General features: G+C 39.7%; 1 protein-coding gene across 1 annotated transcript in view; it reads left to right on the top strand.

Annotated features, from left to right (window-relative positions):
- The first annotated feature begins 312 nt into the window (after positions 1 to 312).
- Positions 313 to 17577, top strand: part of GRM3 (glutamate metabotropic receptor 3) — a 100063-nt gene continuing 82798 nt past the window's right edge. The window contains exon 1 of the mRNA XM_081536534.1: positions 313 to 780. Coding sequence (XP_081392660.1) covers positions 313 to 780 — 468 coding nt within the window. The remainder of the gene's footprint in view (positions 781 to 17577) is intronic.

Genomic DNA, 17577 nt, shown 5'->3' with positions numbered 1-17577 from the left:
AAAGGACCAGGTGAGAATACATGGGAGCATTCCTGGTACACTGCTCCATATGTGTTTAGTAGATGGTAACTGGAGTCATTATCCCATCCAAGGTCTGAATGGGGACCATCAGTATAATCACTGTTGCCTTCTTTACCATTTTTGTTCATTCAATTTTTATCTCTTTAGGAATTTGGTGACAGCCTCTGTTAGTCTGCTCCTCCTTTACGCAAAGGACAGACCAAAGATCCACTTTGGCAATGAGAGAGGAGGACTAGTGGGCAGCATTGGCACCATCCACTGATATCTCTCAGAGGTACAGACACAGGACTCATGAAGATGTTGACAAGACTCCAAGTTCTTACATTAGCTTTGTTTTCAAAGGGATTTTTACTTTGCTTAGGGGACCATAACTTTCTGAGGAGGGAGATTAAAATAGAAGGTGACCTTGTTTTAGGGGGCCTATTTCCTATTAATGAAAAAGGCACTGGAACTGAAGAATGTGGGCGAATCAACGAAGATCGAGGGATCCAACGCCTGGAAGCCATGTTGTTTGCTATCGATGAAATTAACAAAGACAATTACCTGCTCCCAGGAGTGAAGCTGGGTGTTCACATTTTGGATACCTGCTCAAGAGATACCTACGCATTAGAGCAATCACTGGAATTTGTCAGGGCATCTTTGACTAAAGTGGATGAAGCCGAGTATATGTGTCCTGATGGATCCTATGCCATTCAAGAAAATATCCCACTGCTCATTGCAGGGGTCATTGGCGGCTCTTACAGCAGTGTTTCCATACAGGTAAGATTGGCAGTGCTGTTGATAAAACACTGTATCTCTTTGGTTTTATGTCTTTGGGGGAACAAAAGGAAAATATCCTAATAGCTTCTTCAATGGATGATATTAACCATGCAATTGTTCATTTCTGTAAGTCTCTGGTAATATAGGTTTGCAGACAGAACAGTACTTGAGCAATGAAAATTGTTTAGAGATATAGCAGGTAGCTAGTGCAGCATAATGAGCTACTCCAAAATTCAGTGACTTAAAACAACAATTATTAATTACTATAGTTTATAAGTCTGAAGACCAGCTGGAGTGATCTGATCAAGGCTAGGTTCAGCTGCAGGTAGCTCTGCTCCAAGTTTGTCCCTTATCCTCCACCTGGAATCAGTCAGCTAACCCGGGCGTGTTTGTCTGAGTGATGACAGAGGTGCAAGAGAATGCAAATTTAACTGCACAGGCCCCTTCCAAACTTCTGCATGCCTCACAACTGTGAATATCCCACCAGCCAAAGCAACTCACAGGCTCAGCTAGAATCAAGGAGCAGGGAAATAGGTGCCACCCACAACCCACATGTTGCTAAGTTACATCACAAAGAATGTGGCTACATCGCAGAGCCATGTCTTCAAGTCATCAATACAAACAAGCACAAGAAGGTTCAAAATCACTGAGCTCTATTTTTTTCCACACTAATTTTTTCCCAAGCATTGCTTTATTCAGAGATAAATTATAAAAAAATTTCTCATGTTATAAACCTGCAAATGTATGCAGAGATGCTAGATAATTACTACCCCCCCCAAAAAAAAGAGGGAACAATTTAGCACATAACTTAAACTAGATAAAAAACTGATAATTGGTTCTCATAATTTTGTTAGGGAAAGAAGGAACATATTAGTCAAACTCTTACAGTGCTCACAGGTCACAGAATTAGAGATGGAAAAGAGCTAAGAAATCATCCAGTTCAAAATCCTCATTTTCCCATGCCCTAGAAATATTGGTTTCATGAATATTCCCATTTGTAGGTAGCACATAAACTAGAACTTAGACTGATCTTTTGTACTTTCGGGCTCTTTCAACTCTCCTATGTGATTTTTATGCCACATGAAGTTCAATATTTGTCCTGGTAAATGTGGCAGTAATACAAGTCCATAAGATATGAATCATATACTTTGCTTCCTACCAAATGACTGTCATCAAAGCTCTATACGCTAGAAGAAGTCATATTACACCCATGTTGTCTGTACATGTCACCAACCACTTAAATTGGCTCTACTCACATTGGAATAATCTTATTTCTATATCAGAGACTCATGGCCTTTAAAATTCTACATAGAGTTCTGTGCTGCTCTAAGCAACTAATGCAAATTTTTTTCCTTCTATAAGCACACACTCATATTATGAGTAATTAGGATAATTGATTTTTCATAAATATCCTTTGACTTCATTAGATGGATGGAAAATACTATACATCTCAAAGCATATCATGTTAATTTTGCCACTGTTTCTACACTTGGATAAGAAAAGATGGAATTTGCTATTTGAGAAGAGAGAACTAAAAGGTATATTTGTCATACTTCACTAATAATTTCATCAGATAACTGCCAAACATTTTATAAATATTTATATTGTACCCAATATTACCACTAGTAAAGAATTACATATATGTTTTTCTGGCCTTAGTTTCTCCCAATACAGTAAATAGCACTCCACAGCAGATATGTAAATATATATTTATCCAAAGTAATTAACAAACTGTGCCAGGCAAATAAAATTTTAATCTACTTTTACTTTATTACCTATAAACTCCTCAAACGAGATCAGATTATCTTTTAAAAATGTAGGTTATTAAAACCTTGCATTTGTTCACAAGGGGAAAAAACACTTAATCATCAAAGGACCTGGCTTATTAGTTCACTTATCTGGTCTATATCACTATAAAGTCACAAATGCTAATATGGTTTTTGTCTCCACGTTATACATAAGGAAACTAAAACTGTCATGTTATATTGAAAAGGACATAGATTTAGGCAGCATCAAATGAAACTTGAACTCCAGCTCCACAATTTACAAAAAGTGAGTGAGTGTTAGTCGCTCAGTCACGTCAGAGTCTTTTAGACCCTATGGACTTTAACTCACCAGGCTCCTCTGTCCATGGGATTGCCATTTCCTCCTCCAGGGGATATTCCCGATCCGGAATCAAACCTAGGTCTCCTGCAATGCAGGCAGATTTTTTATCATCAGAGCCTTCAGGGAAGCCCCAATTTACAAGCTTATTTATAAAATAAGGAAAATACTATCCACTTAAAAAAGTTATTGAGAGGATAAATTGAGAGAATCCATGGGAAATGTCTTACCAAAAACACTAACAGATTCAATAAGTAGTAACTATTATGAACCAAAAATCATCGGAAAAATTGGTGGAAGAGCCACCTCTAATACCAGCTCCAAGCAGTCCCAAGAAACTGTTGCTGGTCCCCCCGTGTCTCGTCAGTCAGGTAATCTGTACGAAGCTCCCTGGGTGCATTCTGCAACATCACAGAGGTTAGAGAGACCACTCAAGTCACAGAACTCAGCCTTGACCTCGAGGAACCTAAATTCTGGCTATGGATACAGTATTATTATGAAATAACAGTGACTGCACTTCTGAATACATTCAAGGGACTTACATGGTAAGAAATGACCTTTGGGAAAGTTTTGAGGGTGACTTAGAGAAGGACAGCTGCACTAGAGAAAAGCTAATTGGGCCACAGTCTGAATGAAACACTAGATCTGAGGAAGTCGATCAGAAAGACATGGTAGGAGTCTGTGAGCACGAGGACAAAGACCTTGACAGCAGTAAGGGGGTGAGCAGGAGAAGAAAGGAGAGAGAGGGCTTCACTGCCCCCTTCCCGGTCCCCAGGTGCTCAGGCTCTGATTAGGCCCCCACTGGTCCCCTCAGCCAAAGGAATTGGGGAGGTGGGGCCATCTGTCTACACTCTTATCTCCAGGCCGCCTTCCAAGGAATCCTTTGCCATAGAGCCTTGCTTTCAGCTAAGCATCGAGAATGAAAAGCAGTCTTAGGGGCTCTTACATAGCTAAGAATTCAGGTGTGTTACCCTTGTGAAGCCTATCTATCTTTTAATAAGAATTCTTTTAAAGAAATAGTCAATAGCAATCCAAAGCAATAAATTCCTGATGAGGACTATGAGACACTCTTGCACCTACATTAACGAGAGAAGTGTTTTAGAAGAGAGGCATTTTCTGGGTGCCCCTCACCCTCACTTTTGCTCAGGACAGATTCTGATCCTCTGCCCTGGTGTCTGGTAACCATGGTGACAGCGTGCAGCTGGTAGCCACAAAGATGCATGCCCAGTGGTCACCTCTGCCATCCATTTTTCAACTGCTTTTAACTTCTTGAATAATTACTGGAAAATGTCAGCTTGAACTGAGCTGGGGGGAGAAAAGAGGGTTAAACTGTAGAAAAAAAAAAATATATATATATATACTAAGATAAATCCACCACATAATTTCAAAGATTTCACTCATTTAATTGTTGCATCCAATACCAAACCACAGCACAGAGTTTTTAGTCACAAAATCACTCCTGAGAGCCAGACTTATCAAGAATGATAAAATGTGTGCATCTTCTCTTTTGTGGTTGGGTCAGTTTAGACATTATCATCTCCCCATTCGGCCGGAATAGCTTTACTCTTGGGATGGCTTCAGAAGGCACTTTTCTCTCCAGGTTCCTCTCCTCTCATTATCTTCCTACTAAAGAAGAATTCCTCTAGAAATCAGCAGAGGAGACACCCTCCACTGTATTAGTTCATACAACAGGCAGCCTGCAGACAGCAAAAACCACATGAAAGGAGAAATTCTTAATGATTTGCTGAGTTAATCTGTATTGCCATTGACAAAAAACAGAATATTTTCTTGACACTCTTAGTCGACAAACCACTCTTTGGTGGTCCATTGTCTAAAGCAACAGAATTGGTTTTTTAATTTGGTAATCAATGAGAGCTAGAATCAAAAGCCTTCTTTATTAGCAAATATCCATGGGGTCTATTCACCACCCCCTGTGGTGAATAAGCTTCTTTTCAAAGTATTTTAAAGACTGTATTCCACTCTCCTCTATAAGCCTGCAACCCACCCACTTGGGGGAAAACACTATTTATTCAAGTAGAAAAGCAGGTTGGTTGCCTTTAGCAAGGCAATTGTCTACATGGTACTATTCCGAAGAGGTGTTTACGCTTGTGCTTTTTCAAACAGACTGTAGTTAGAGCTCCTAAGTTGTTCAGTCAAAAAAAAAAGTCTCATGAATTGTTCCAAAATGTTCCTCACTCCTTTCAGGAGATGTCTATTTCCTTGGTCTTTCTTGCCTTAGCCAGAGCAAGGTCAGCTGCTACAGAACAGGCATAAGTTGACCCAGTTATTATTGCGTCCCTGAGTGTTAAAGTGGCCTCGGCAACAAATGGATATTTGGGTTAAATAGTTCATACAAAGGGCAGAAGAAAGCCTTGAAAGGATCCTACCGCCTCTTTTCCATGCCTGTAAAATCTTTTTTCAGAATTTTTAGCACTAGCCACATCCCAAGAACTCCCTGACTCTGAGAGGTGGTCATTATATTGTTTATCATGACATGGATTTGGACATGCCATGCGTTGCTCACATCATGTCCCTGAGAAGAGTAACTCAAATTAAATCCCTTGCAATAAGTTTCCCCGATTTTATCTAGATAGGGTATGAAGAATAGCCTATAAAGACACTAAGCAGTCTATTCTTCCTCCTCCACCCAATTCCACAGTAAGAAAGTGGACCAGCACTCCAGTCAATCTCTATTAAATATCATCCTCCCTAAATGATTCATTCCTCGTTTAATTCAAATGCTGTGGGGAAGAATCATACATGAATTGCTGTTATCATAGGAACATCAGAAAAACAGTTGAAGGACTAGGTGTTACAAAAGGCCTCATAGGGTTAGCTGTGTCCAAGTATCAGATAGACTCCAGAATGGAAAAATAATGCATTTTTTCTGTGGATAAATAAATAAATTTAAACTAGAGCAGAGTTTTCAACATTGTCACTACTGGGCTGGATACTTCTGCTGTGTGGAGCTGCCCTGTGCGCTACAGGTTGGTTAGCAGCATCACTGGCCCCTCCTCACTAGACTGCATGCCAACAGGACCTTAAGTTGTGGTGTACCCAAATGTTTCCATACACTGTCAAATGACAAAGTTCTCCCCCTTCCCCATGGACCAGCACTGACTTAGAGCAGGGCGTATCTAGAGCCAACATAAGGAAGAGTTATTAGAAACGAAATGATAGTCCTGAATGAGAAGGCTGTTAAGTCCTTAGTCACTGGAGTTATTCAAACAAAAACTGACCTATATATAATTGAGGAGACATAGCAACATATTAGTATCTGAATTGTGTTGTATTTAAGGGCATTTTCTTAATTTTATAATTATATGGTGCTCAAGCAAAATATTCTATTAAGATCAGTGATTATAATGAAAGTATCTGAAACATGAAATAAAATATAGACTCTTTTCCATCGGGATTAATTTGAGGAAGTCTAATCAATTGTTCTAGAGAAGGAAATGGCAACCCACTTCAGTATTCTTGCCTGGAGAATCCCAGGAACAGCGAAGCCTGATGGGCTGCCGTCTGTGGGGTCGCACAGAGTCGGACACGACTGAAGCGACTTAGCAGCAGCAGCAGCAGCAATCAATTGTTACTTCACTTGATTATGGTAGTATTTGTGTGAGTGTGGTAAATAAAGCATCTCAATTATGTACTAGTTACAACTAGGACACATATAATATCACTTTCATTAGAAAATAAGCATTTATTAAGCATATGTATTTTAGGTTCAGCAAGAACACTCCTGTGTAGACTAGGTAAGGGGAAGCAGACAGACAGCATGCAAAATAAAATGCATAAATCTTATTACAAAATAGAAACAGGCTCATAGAAATAGAAAACAAGTTTAGAGTTACCAAAGGGGAAAGGGTAGCGAGGATATATTAGGAGTTTGGGATTAACAGAGACATACTACTATATATAAAATAGATAAACAATAAGGAGCTACTATATGGCATAGGGAACTATATTAATATCTTATAACTACCCACGCAGGAAAAGACTCTGAAAAAGAGTATCACTTTGCTGTATACCTGAAACACTGTAAATCAACTGTACTTCAATAAAAACATTTATAAATAGTAGACATTTTATGAGCCCCTGAGGCATCTATAAGCAAATATCAAATCCATACATAAAACATATACAAGAACTGAGAATCAGTTGACTGTGTAAGTACTAGGAGACCAGAGAGAACAGAGAATGAGCAGAAGGGAATGGAAGGTAAAGAGGAAAAAGACTCTTAGATCTGTGTGAACAGAAAGCAGATCCGTGTGAACAGAAAGCCTGCCTTTGAAGTGTCCCTGGAAAGCTGCTTTCTCATAGTCTAATGATGTATACTATCTGCTCATTCTTGCCTAAAAAGGAGAACATAGGGTTTCTTCTATCTGGAATGCACTGTCCCTTAGTCATTTGGCCATGCCAAATCCTTCTCTCCTGCAGTTCTCAGCTCAGACACTGCCCTTTTTTAAAAAAAAAAAAAAATCCCTTTTATTTGTTTTTAACTTTTTGGCCGTGCCACACAGCATATGGAATCTTAGTTCCCTGACCAGGAATAGAACTCGTGCCTCCTACAGTGAAAGTGCAGAGTCTTAACCACTGTACAGCCAGGGAAGTCTCATACCCTATCTCTTTTGAGAAATGTTTCCCAAGCTCCCACTACTTAAGCACACACCTCCATTACTAGCTTATTAACTATAATTATTCCTTTGCATATCTATTTTCCCACCTAACGATAAGCTACTTGAGTTTGGCAATCACATCTTTTATCTTTGTATTGAGGGTACCTAAAACAACACCTCCACCAAGTTGAGAGTAAATGCTTTTTGAATGAATTGAAAGAGTTAACAGACTGATAACCTGCTGCCTGTCCAGAAGGCTGGAAATCCCTGAATGAATCTTGGGTTGCAGATCACAACCATGACCTACTTATTCTAGGTCAGTCTGGATGATCATAAATGAAAAATAAGCATTTTTCTACAATGGAAAACTGTGCATGATACAAAAGACAGATGATGTAGCAAAGTGAGGTTGTGGGTCAAAACCCCCCCACCCTCCCCACCTTTACTGCGTGCCACAAAGATGCCTTGATTTGACAGTAGCTCTAAGGGTTCCACTCCATTTGTCCTTAGACTGACTATTCCCAGAGACTACTATCCAACACTCAACATAGGTGGGCACCCAGGGCCATTCCTGATTAGATCAGTGTCCCATACTTACTCTAATCAAGCTCTCTTCAGTCTTTCCACATAAAGAATACAGTGTTGACTATGCCAGATTCTGTGCTAGGAGCCAATACGAAAGAGAAAGAAACATGATCCTATCCTTAAGACAAGTAGGGTGACAGCATTAGAAATCCATTCACCACTCCACCTTTAGTGTCTCTATCACTAGAAAAGTAAAAATGATAGCTGCATTTAATGAGCTTAAAATTGCAAACACAACAATCACAGCACAGATACAGCTATACATTTTTAGCATGACTTCCTAAAAATTTCAGCTCAGTGTTTAAAACTCTAATGCATATATATGGAATTTGAAAGATGGTAACAATAACCCTATATGCGAGACAGAATAAGAGACACAGATGCATAGAACAGTCTATAAGACTCTGAGGGAGAAGGTGAGGGTGGGACGTTCTGGGAGAATAGCATTGAAACATGTATATTATCATATGTGAAACAGAACACCATTCCAGGTGCGATGCATGAGACAAAGGCTCAGGGCTGGGGCAATGGGATGACCCAGAGGGATGGGATGGAGAGGGAGGTGGGAGGGGTATTCAGGATGGGGAACACATGTAAACCCATGGCTGATTCATGTCAATGTATAGCAAAAACCACTACAATATTGTAAAGTAATTAGCCCCCAACTAAAATAAATAAATTTATTAAAAAAAAAAAAAACTCTGAGTGCAGACTAACTAGGATTTATTTAATCCTTCATTGCCTCTTTGCTCATTTCTAAGCCTACGATATTAATAGTACCTCTTTTATTGGGTTATTGCATGAATTAAATGAGAAAATACATGAAAATCAGGTTAAAAAAATAGAGTTTCACACATAATGAGAATTAAACATTTTAGATTTTAGTAGATATTATCTGTTGGCTTTTTTTTTAAACTTTCAACATCTCCAGTGCAAGAGGAATAGTTCCAAGAGGAATTGAGGTTCATGAAGGTTAAGTCCCAAGTTTAAGTTCCTACCACTTTACAAGTAGTGGAATCAACATTAAAATCTAGATAGCTTGCCTCCCACACTGCTATCCTGATCACCCCCTCACACAGCCTAAGCGTCAGAAAAACTCAACTCAAAAATTATCTAGATAGAATCTTTTTATTTATTTCCTTCCCAGACTTTCCATGCTAAAGCAATCTCACAAATCCCACCCCCCCCAACCCCCCCATCAAAACAGGGCTGTGCTATTTAAGGACTTTATCACAGGGAGGGAGGCAACAGCAAGAGCAATTCAAAAATGCTTTTGTGAACATTGTTTCACTGTAGAAATTTCTCGCCAGAGGTAATTGTCTAAGATGCACTATTTCTTTTCCTTTGCTTTGGAGTTAATTTATTCCTTAATTAATTCTCCTTCTGTCATGTGTTTATTTGGAAACTACTCATGAAAAACAAGAGATTACCATCAGGACCACTGGCCACAGGGCAATAGAATGGCCCATGACTGAGAACCAGCTTCTGTGGTGTTCACACGTCTAGGATGGAGGTCATGAAATGAAAATCAAGGGGTACGGGCATTCCTGAAAGATCAGTAAGTGTTTCATAATACAGTACAATTATAGACTAATAGGTCAGCTCATCAATGTAGGACTGCTGGAACTTTCAGTTAAAATGAAGTTGTGATTTTGCTTTAACAACATAAAGTTCTCTTTCCAAGTCACTATTAAATATGTGCCTTTTTAATAGCTCAATATATACAAGGCTCAGGATTTCAATATGGAAAGAGCCAATACGTAACAGTTTATAATAATGAAAGTCTACTGATTTAATGCAGAATAGAAGCACTTTTACAGTTCTCTGAAAAATGCAGTTGAAAACTTACAGCGTATTTTCACAATTAGTGAACTCTGAAAACTCAAGAATAGTGTTCCAAAAACACCTGCAGTTAAACTCTAAGCAAACACTGCTACTCCAGGCCATATAGCAGTGGGACTTGGAACACTAAAATTGTGGTGTCGCTATTTTTGACATCACCACCTGGTATATTGTGGAAATCCCTCTGTTACTAGTGACAAAGTCTTGATTCCTGCCAGCTCCTTGACTTTACATTCCCGTAGAGGGAACTGTAAAACACAAGAAAATACAATAGGGACAACATCTTCAAAAATGATATTTCAAATATAGACCAGGTTTACTTGCCAAGTGGTCAGAATGGCAAAGCATATTGAGCATTTGCCGTCACTTATTAAGGTCAAATTGGCAGGGTGTGCATCCCAGGGACTAGCCAGCCCCTACCAGGCACTGCATCTCCACTTTGGGTAGCTGCCATTAGGTTCACAATGAGGCCTCAGAGAATACAAACCAGGCAATTAAGCTCTCCCAGTGTGGAAAACAGATGTGATAGAACACATAATCTATAATTTGTTCAGGAATTTTCTCCAAAAAGTAACTTTCCATTAAAGTAAAAAGGACATATGTGCATTAAGCATATATTACCTATATTGACACAGTAGTTTTAAGGAATATCATTTATACAAGATTTGAGAAATGTGACAATAAATGCAGGCTGGTGTCATCCAGTAAACTTCAACTGCTATCAGAGTTCACTTAACTGAATCTCTGCTTTTATTTCTACCTGGAAGAAACTGTTTATGCCCTTTTTCTGAGATGCTTCCAGGAATTTAAAAGTTCTTTAGCCTTTTTATGGTCTCCAGTGATGAACATTATTTATGGCCTGCTTCTTTTCAAGATTTCAAGGTGACTTGTAATGGCACAAACAGGAGAACAAATTAAGACATGAGTACTTAAGTAATTACTACCAACCAAATAAATGGTTTTAATGAACTCAGGTTTTATTCTTAAACCTCCCATCTTGACCTTTCTACTATTAACTTATTAACTGCTATTAGGATTACAAGGTCCCTGGCCTTCAAAACCTCACAGCCTGAGTCAGAATGATTATGTTTTCCATCTGATTACCCTTCCCTGACTTTTTCTTTTCAAGTTGGATGTCATCCACTGTGGCCTGCTAAGAACATAACTTTGGTCATGTCATTCCTTTATTTAAACTTTGTAATGTCTTTTTATCTCTTAAAGAAGAAAAGTCAAAATCTTTATCATAGCATGTGAAATACTTAGTCCAGCCACAATCTTTTTATTCTTCTCATCTTACTAATCCCTAGAGGGCACTGGGTACCCTGATAACACTGAATAATCTGCTACTCATCAAGCAGATGTGAATTTGCCCATCTCTGTCTTTGTGCTCATCTTTCTGCCTGAAAACTTCCTTTCCCTTCCTCTGCTTGGTAAACATTTCCTCGGTCTTCAATATCAAGTCTAAGTGTTACCTCTACATGGGAACCCACCATGACTCACTTGAACCTGCTCCTTCACCTGTGTTTTTATATATGTACATGTATCTCAAAATTTTATCCTTAGTATGCTTCTTTGTCTCCCACAAGACTACACTTCCTAGAAGACAGTGGGGGTACATCACTCATCTTAGGACAATATAAATTTGAGAATAGTGTCTTGTAACATCAATGTCGATTGAAGTTTGCTGAATGAATGACTGCTGGATCAGCCGTTCTCACCACCTCTTTCATTTTTTGAACATTTACTAAGTGCCAGCTGGTGAATTAAGTGCTTCACATGTATTATCACTTCATCCTTAAGTAATTTTACGAGCCAGAGACTACTTATTCCCTTTTTACAAAAGAGGTGACTGAAGCCTAAGGAATTAAAATAACTTAAATACACCAATAACTTAAAAAACTAAATTCAAGCAGCTAGTGAGAGAACGGGCTGGTATTCCACTGCTGGCCTATTTGATGCCAATCCTATGTACTAAATGGTTACCTTTTGCTTATATACCTGACAGTTCTGTTGAAGTAATGAACATTTAACAGGAAACCCATGAATAGCATAGTTTTATTTGCTGCAAATAATATGGTATATAGCCCTCTGCCCTAAACTATTGCAAGGGATGCCAGAAATAAATGAAAATCATTTTTTAAAAATTAAGCTACAGCCCTTAGCTCTTCCTACACATACTCAACAGTTTCAGACTTCAGTTAACAGTAAAAAAGGATAAGGGTGTCTTTTTTAATCAATAGGACTAAATTTATCATATTATGTTATACAAGTGACTTCAGGGGCCACAGAAAAATATGGATTTGTTCAACTTGTGGCTTTGTTAAATCCTCAAGAGGCACTGTAAAAAAATCAATATCCAAGGCACAAAAGGATGTGTTTTTAACAGGTCTTATGCTGTCAAGTCATCCTTGAAGTCATCTTTTTGCAGGTGTCACTGGCAAACACTAACACACACAGTCTATATGCCATAGACTTTCTGATCTTATTGTTAGGGACTGCAATTCAGGCTCATTCAATCCCATGATTTCTCTTAAAAATTAATTCACGAGGAGAAAAGGAATAAAGAGCAGATACAGACTTATACAGTACACAAAATGTCATCTTGTTCCCCTTCTAAGGATCTGCTAAGTCTAGTTGGAAACAATGTCATTCCTGAGACAGTGCCTTGTTAGAAAGGGAGCAAGACAGACCCTTGTCGAACGTGGGTTTTCACGATGAGAAACCTGACATGTCTGATGATGCCAGTCTCCCAGGAAAATGTGATTCAAGGGACCCTCCATGGTCTACATAGCAGTTCAGCCTCAGTGATAAGGGATGAGAATGCCAAAATGGCTAAACTTGCTATTCATAAATTACTTAGTCACAAAGGAAGAAAATGAAAATGTCTGACAATATGGGTTACAAACCACAGGTGTTGAGTGCAAAGATTTCAGGAGAGAGAAAGATGGCAATCAGGGTTACTATAAGCCATTTATGAAGGTTTCTACCAGATTAAAGAGTCCTTTTCTGGAACATCCCTACAAAATCATCAGGAGTGAGTCATACCATTAATGGGAATGGCAGTACAAATCTTGGACTAGAGTGTTTTTCGTGCTCACGGCATGTAAGAATCAGTGACTTATGCAGATTAAACTGAGAAAATTGGCATTTGCTATGCTCTGTTATCGGAGAAGGCAATGGCACCCCACTCCAGTACTCTTGCCTGGAAAATCCCATGGACGGAGGAGCCTGGTAGGCTACAGTCCTTGGGGTCGCTAAGAGTCGGACATGACTGAGCGACTTCACTTTCACCTTTCCCTTTCATGCACTAGAGAAGGAAATGGCAACCCACTCCAGTATTCTTGCCTGGAGAATCCTAGGGACGGCGGAGCCTGGTGAGCTGCCGTCTGTGGGGTCGCACAGAGTCGGACACGACTGAAGCGACTTAGCATAGCATAGCATAGCATATGCTCTGTTATACGACTTCCTAAATCCAGATTAATCTCTGACCCTCAAACATGGACTCCAGTCAACTCATTTCATGCAAAACATTCCCAGATGTGCTGCAGGTAGTGTGGTCCAAAACAAACAAACAAACAAAAACAATGACTAATCCTTTCTGCAATAACAGTATGATTGGCATCCTTTATGGGCAGATAACTCATGTGATGGGAACAGCTTGAATTCCTCAGGCAGTTTCTCAACTACACACCACCTCCAGTTTCATTTTAAAATCCAAGCCAATTTGAGGTTTTTGTACAGCTAATAGTACAGCTTGATCATTCTCAATAGGAGGGTCACTGTGGTTTCATCCCATAACAACTTTGAGAACTGGCTTGATGTAATAACATGGGTTATAAGGTAGCAGATGGCTTAAAGTACAGTAGTCTTGTGGGCTTGTATATAATCACTTAATTAAAAGAATGAAACAAAGCATTCAGCACTGCATGTGTGATAAAACAATTAAAGGTGTAGCTTATTCTTAGAAAACAGCCCCAAAGTGATATGGAAACAACACCAAATGCAAAGGCAAACTCTTGCAGGTTATTATCAGGTCTCCTCATTCCTGGGACAGCACCAATGGCTTATTTTTCAAATGCATACAGTTCAGCTTTGTAGACTGCACTTTTCTTGGGAAGTAATAATTTGATGCCTCTTTACCATCTGGAATTCTTATAGCTAAGCACAGGTCCCCGTAAAAACCAGCTATTGTTGTCCCCATCAGCACAGCCTCAGAAGACAATAACCACGAAAGTTCTGAAAAGAATCCTCATCATGGACAATCACTTTAGCAAGACACTTACTTCTACTCGACTCTAGACCTACATCTGCCTTTTTGTCTTCTGTTGAAACAATTGTCTGGCATTGTGTCACCACAGAAGGCATGAAGCTCATGTTTAAAATGGGTATGTCATATCCCTTATATGTGATCTTAAAAAAAAAAAGATGCAAGTGGACTTACTTACAAAACAGAAAGAGACTCAGACTTAAAAAATGAAGTTGTGGTTGTCGGGGGGGAAGGGATAGTTAGAAAATCTGGGATGGACATGTACACACTGCTATATTTAAAATGGATAACCAACAAGAACCTATGTATAGCACATGGAACTCTGCTCAGTGTTATGTGCCAGGCTGGATGGAAGCAGGATTTGGGGAAGAATGGATACATGTATTATGTGTGGCTGAGTCCCTTCACTGTTGACCTGAAACTACCACAACATTGTTAATCAGCCATACCCCAATATAAAATAAAAGTTAAAAAGTTTGGGGGGAAAGAATAGGTATCTCAGTGAAACTAAAAAATAAAATGGGCATGTCATGGATGTCCTGAATGGGAAGAGCGTCCACAGGATGTGGAGGCTCACCGGTGACTGACATTTCTAATTCATATTCCCTTTTTTCACAACCTCAAAGAAGAGACTACCCCAGCTCTTTCCCAAAGTATATACTCTTTTATCGCCTTGATCAGAGCATCATTGAAATGAAGCATGACACCTAGAATTCTAAAGACTTCCCATGACTTGCTAAAAAACTGCCAGGAGAAGTAAAACTCCCAAATAAATTGGTCTTTAACTCAAAATTCTCAACAGTGAATAAGGATGGTTTGTAAACCTACAGGAGCCTGACTCCATAGTCAGCTATTGATTATTGGAAAAACATTCCCAAGAAAGAATAAGAACTGGGCAACTGATGTGACTGCTGAGGGTTTGGCTGCTTACGTATCTGTACACAATGCATTAGTCTGCAGAAAAATCTTACCTTATGAGCAGACCTTAGTATGGGTTCATTTGATGAAGACTTCCCTTAGATATATGTTTATCTGATTCCTACTTTATGTTTATATGGTTTAAGGACTAAGGCTTCATGATAAGGCCCTTAGTTTGTTTTCCTTAAGACAAAAAGTCACCTTTGTAGCCCAAAGAAATCGGTGCAATAACCAGATCCAGTTGGCATTATACTGACTTCCTTTTGTATACTCCTAGTTAGTTACACAGAGATATTTGGAGAAATTTTAGTTTTAACAGTATGAAAACCTTTGCTTCAGCTACCTTAAAGTCTAAGCCAATTGTCTATGTATCATCTCACTTTGGTGAAAACTTGACAATGATTAGCAAAGGATCTGCAATGCACAGTATATTGTTTATAGGTAGTGTTTGAGAGGAGCTTTACATTGCTTGCTGGGGTAGTTAGTTTGGGGGGGGTTCCCTCAGAAACACATCGTTGCAATTAGAAGAGGTCACATGGAAGTGCAGCAAATTATCCACTCATTCATCAGCTCACTTATTTAACAAATCATATGGCGTGCAGGCATCCCAGGGAGCACTAGTGGTAAAGAGCCTGCCTGTCAATGCAGGAGAGACATAAGAGATGTGGGTTTGATCCCTGGGTTGAGAAATCCTCTGGACAAGGGCATGGAAACCCACTCCAATATTCTTGCCTGGAAAATCCCCTGGACAGAGGAGCCTGGCAGGCTACAGTTCATAGGGTCACAAAGAGTCGGACACAACTGAAGCGATTTAGTGCACACACACATACGGATCTTTTACTCCACAAGGCATCGAGGAAACAGAACTTAACAATGCACATTCCCTGGCCTTCAGAGTTTTCGTTCCAGTAGAGGAATAAGTGAGTGATCTAGAAATCACCATACATTTTGATTAGTGCCATGAGGGAAATACATAATGGAGTGACAGTCTCAGCAGATGGGTGCACAACTCAGCCTGAAATAACTTCTCAGAGAAGGGGCCCTTGAATGGATTCACTGAGCAGACAAGTGGTAAAAGTCACTTTAAGCACAGGGAACAACATAGGCAAAGGTATATAGATTTGAGGACACAGTACATGGGAGAAACTAGATAGTTCACTGGGAGACAGAAATAATAGGGAAATAGTAGCAGACATTTAACACTATATACCGTTGGTTGTTGGACAACTATTGCTGGTGAAGGCCATCCTGGGACTTCCCTGATGGCTCAGCAGATAAAGAATCCGCCTGCAATATAGGAGACACAGGAGACATGGGTTCAACCCCTGGGTTGGAAAGGGCATGGCAACCCACTTTAGTATTCTTGCCTGGAGAATCCCGTGGACAGAGAAGCCTGGAGGGCTACAGTCCATGGGGTAGCAGAGTTGGACATGACTGAGCGACTAACACGTTCACTTTCACTAAAACTGCAAAAATGAAACAAAGGCAGAAATATTAATTCAAACCATCACATCTGCTGGAAAATATAACAGTAGTTGGCCAAGCCCAGCATCTTTAGCATTTCTCAAATTAAAAAAAAAAAGTCCATACATTTGTGACTTGAGAGGGTGCATTGAAAACATTGCACTGCCTAGTCCAGGATAAATTCAAACCACCCAGAAAGTGGATACTCCTCAGGTGTTTGAACACTGAACATAAAACTATAGTACACTATGTGCAGAAAGGGCTTCTAGGAAACCTGGATGCAGTCTTTCAGGCCTTAGGAAACAATGGGCTCTGCCATAAGGTCTTGATGTTTCCTACATAAATCGTAAACCCAAACTTGATCACGATATGTATAACTTGAAGCTTTCAAAGCTTTCATTTCCCAGCTGAAATAACCCCTGGTTTCTTAGACCAGTGTTCTTACCTCTGTAGATGGTCAGGCAGTAAACAAACATCTACATAGTTATCTCAAAGTACAGAACTGACAAATGAAAAAGTATATCTTTAATAATAAGGAATGACTACTCATGGTCCCAGAGAAGGCAATGGCACCCCACTCCAGTACTCTTGCCTGGAAAATCTCATGGACGGAGGAGCCTGGTAGGCTACAGTCCATGGGGTTGCTAAGAGTCGGACACGACTGAGTGACTTCACTTTCACTTTTCCCTTTCATGCACTGGAGAAGGAAAGGGCAACCCACTCCAGTATTCTTGCCTGGAGAATCCCAGGGACGGCGGAGCCTGATGGGCTGCCGTCTATGGGGTCGCACAGAGTCGGACACGACTGAAGCGACTAAAGGAAGGAAGGACTCATGGTCCTCCAGTCGAGGAGACAGTGCCTTAAGAAATGAAAAAGGACAGACATATTATAACTTGAAATATATCATTGCTATACTGTAATGAGAGGAATTCCATATGACAGAGGTTAAGAGCTTGAATTGCAGAATGAATTGAATAAGAGGAGAAGGGGACAACAGAA

Source organism: Giraffa tippelskirchi, chromosome 10 (assembly GCF_054371585.1).
Source record: "Giraffa tippelskirchi isolate mGirTip1 chromosome 10, T2T-mGirTip1v1.2.pri, whole genome shotgun sequence".
NCBI classification, from domain to species: Eukaryota; Metazoa; Chordata; class Mammalia; order Artiodactyla; family Giraffidae; genus Giraffa; species Giraffa tippelskirchi.
The sequence above is the reverse complement of the archived record's forward strand: the minus strand, read 5'-3'. Positions and strand labels throughout refer to the sequence as shown.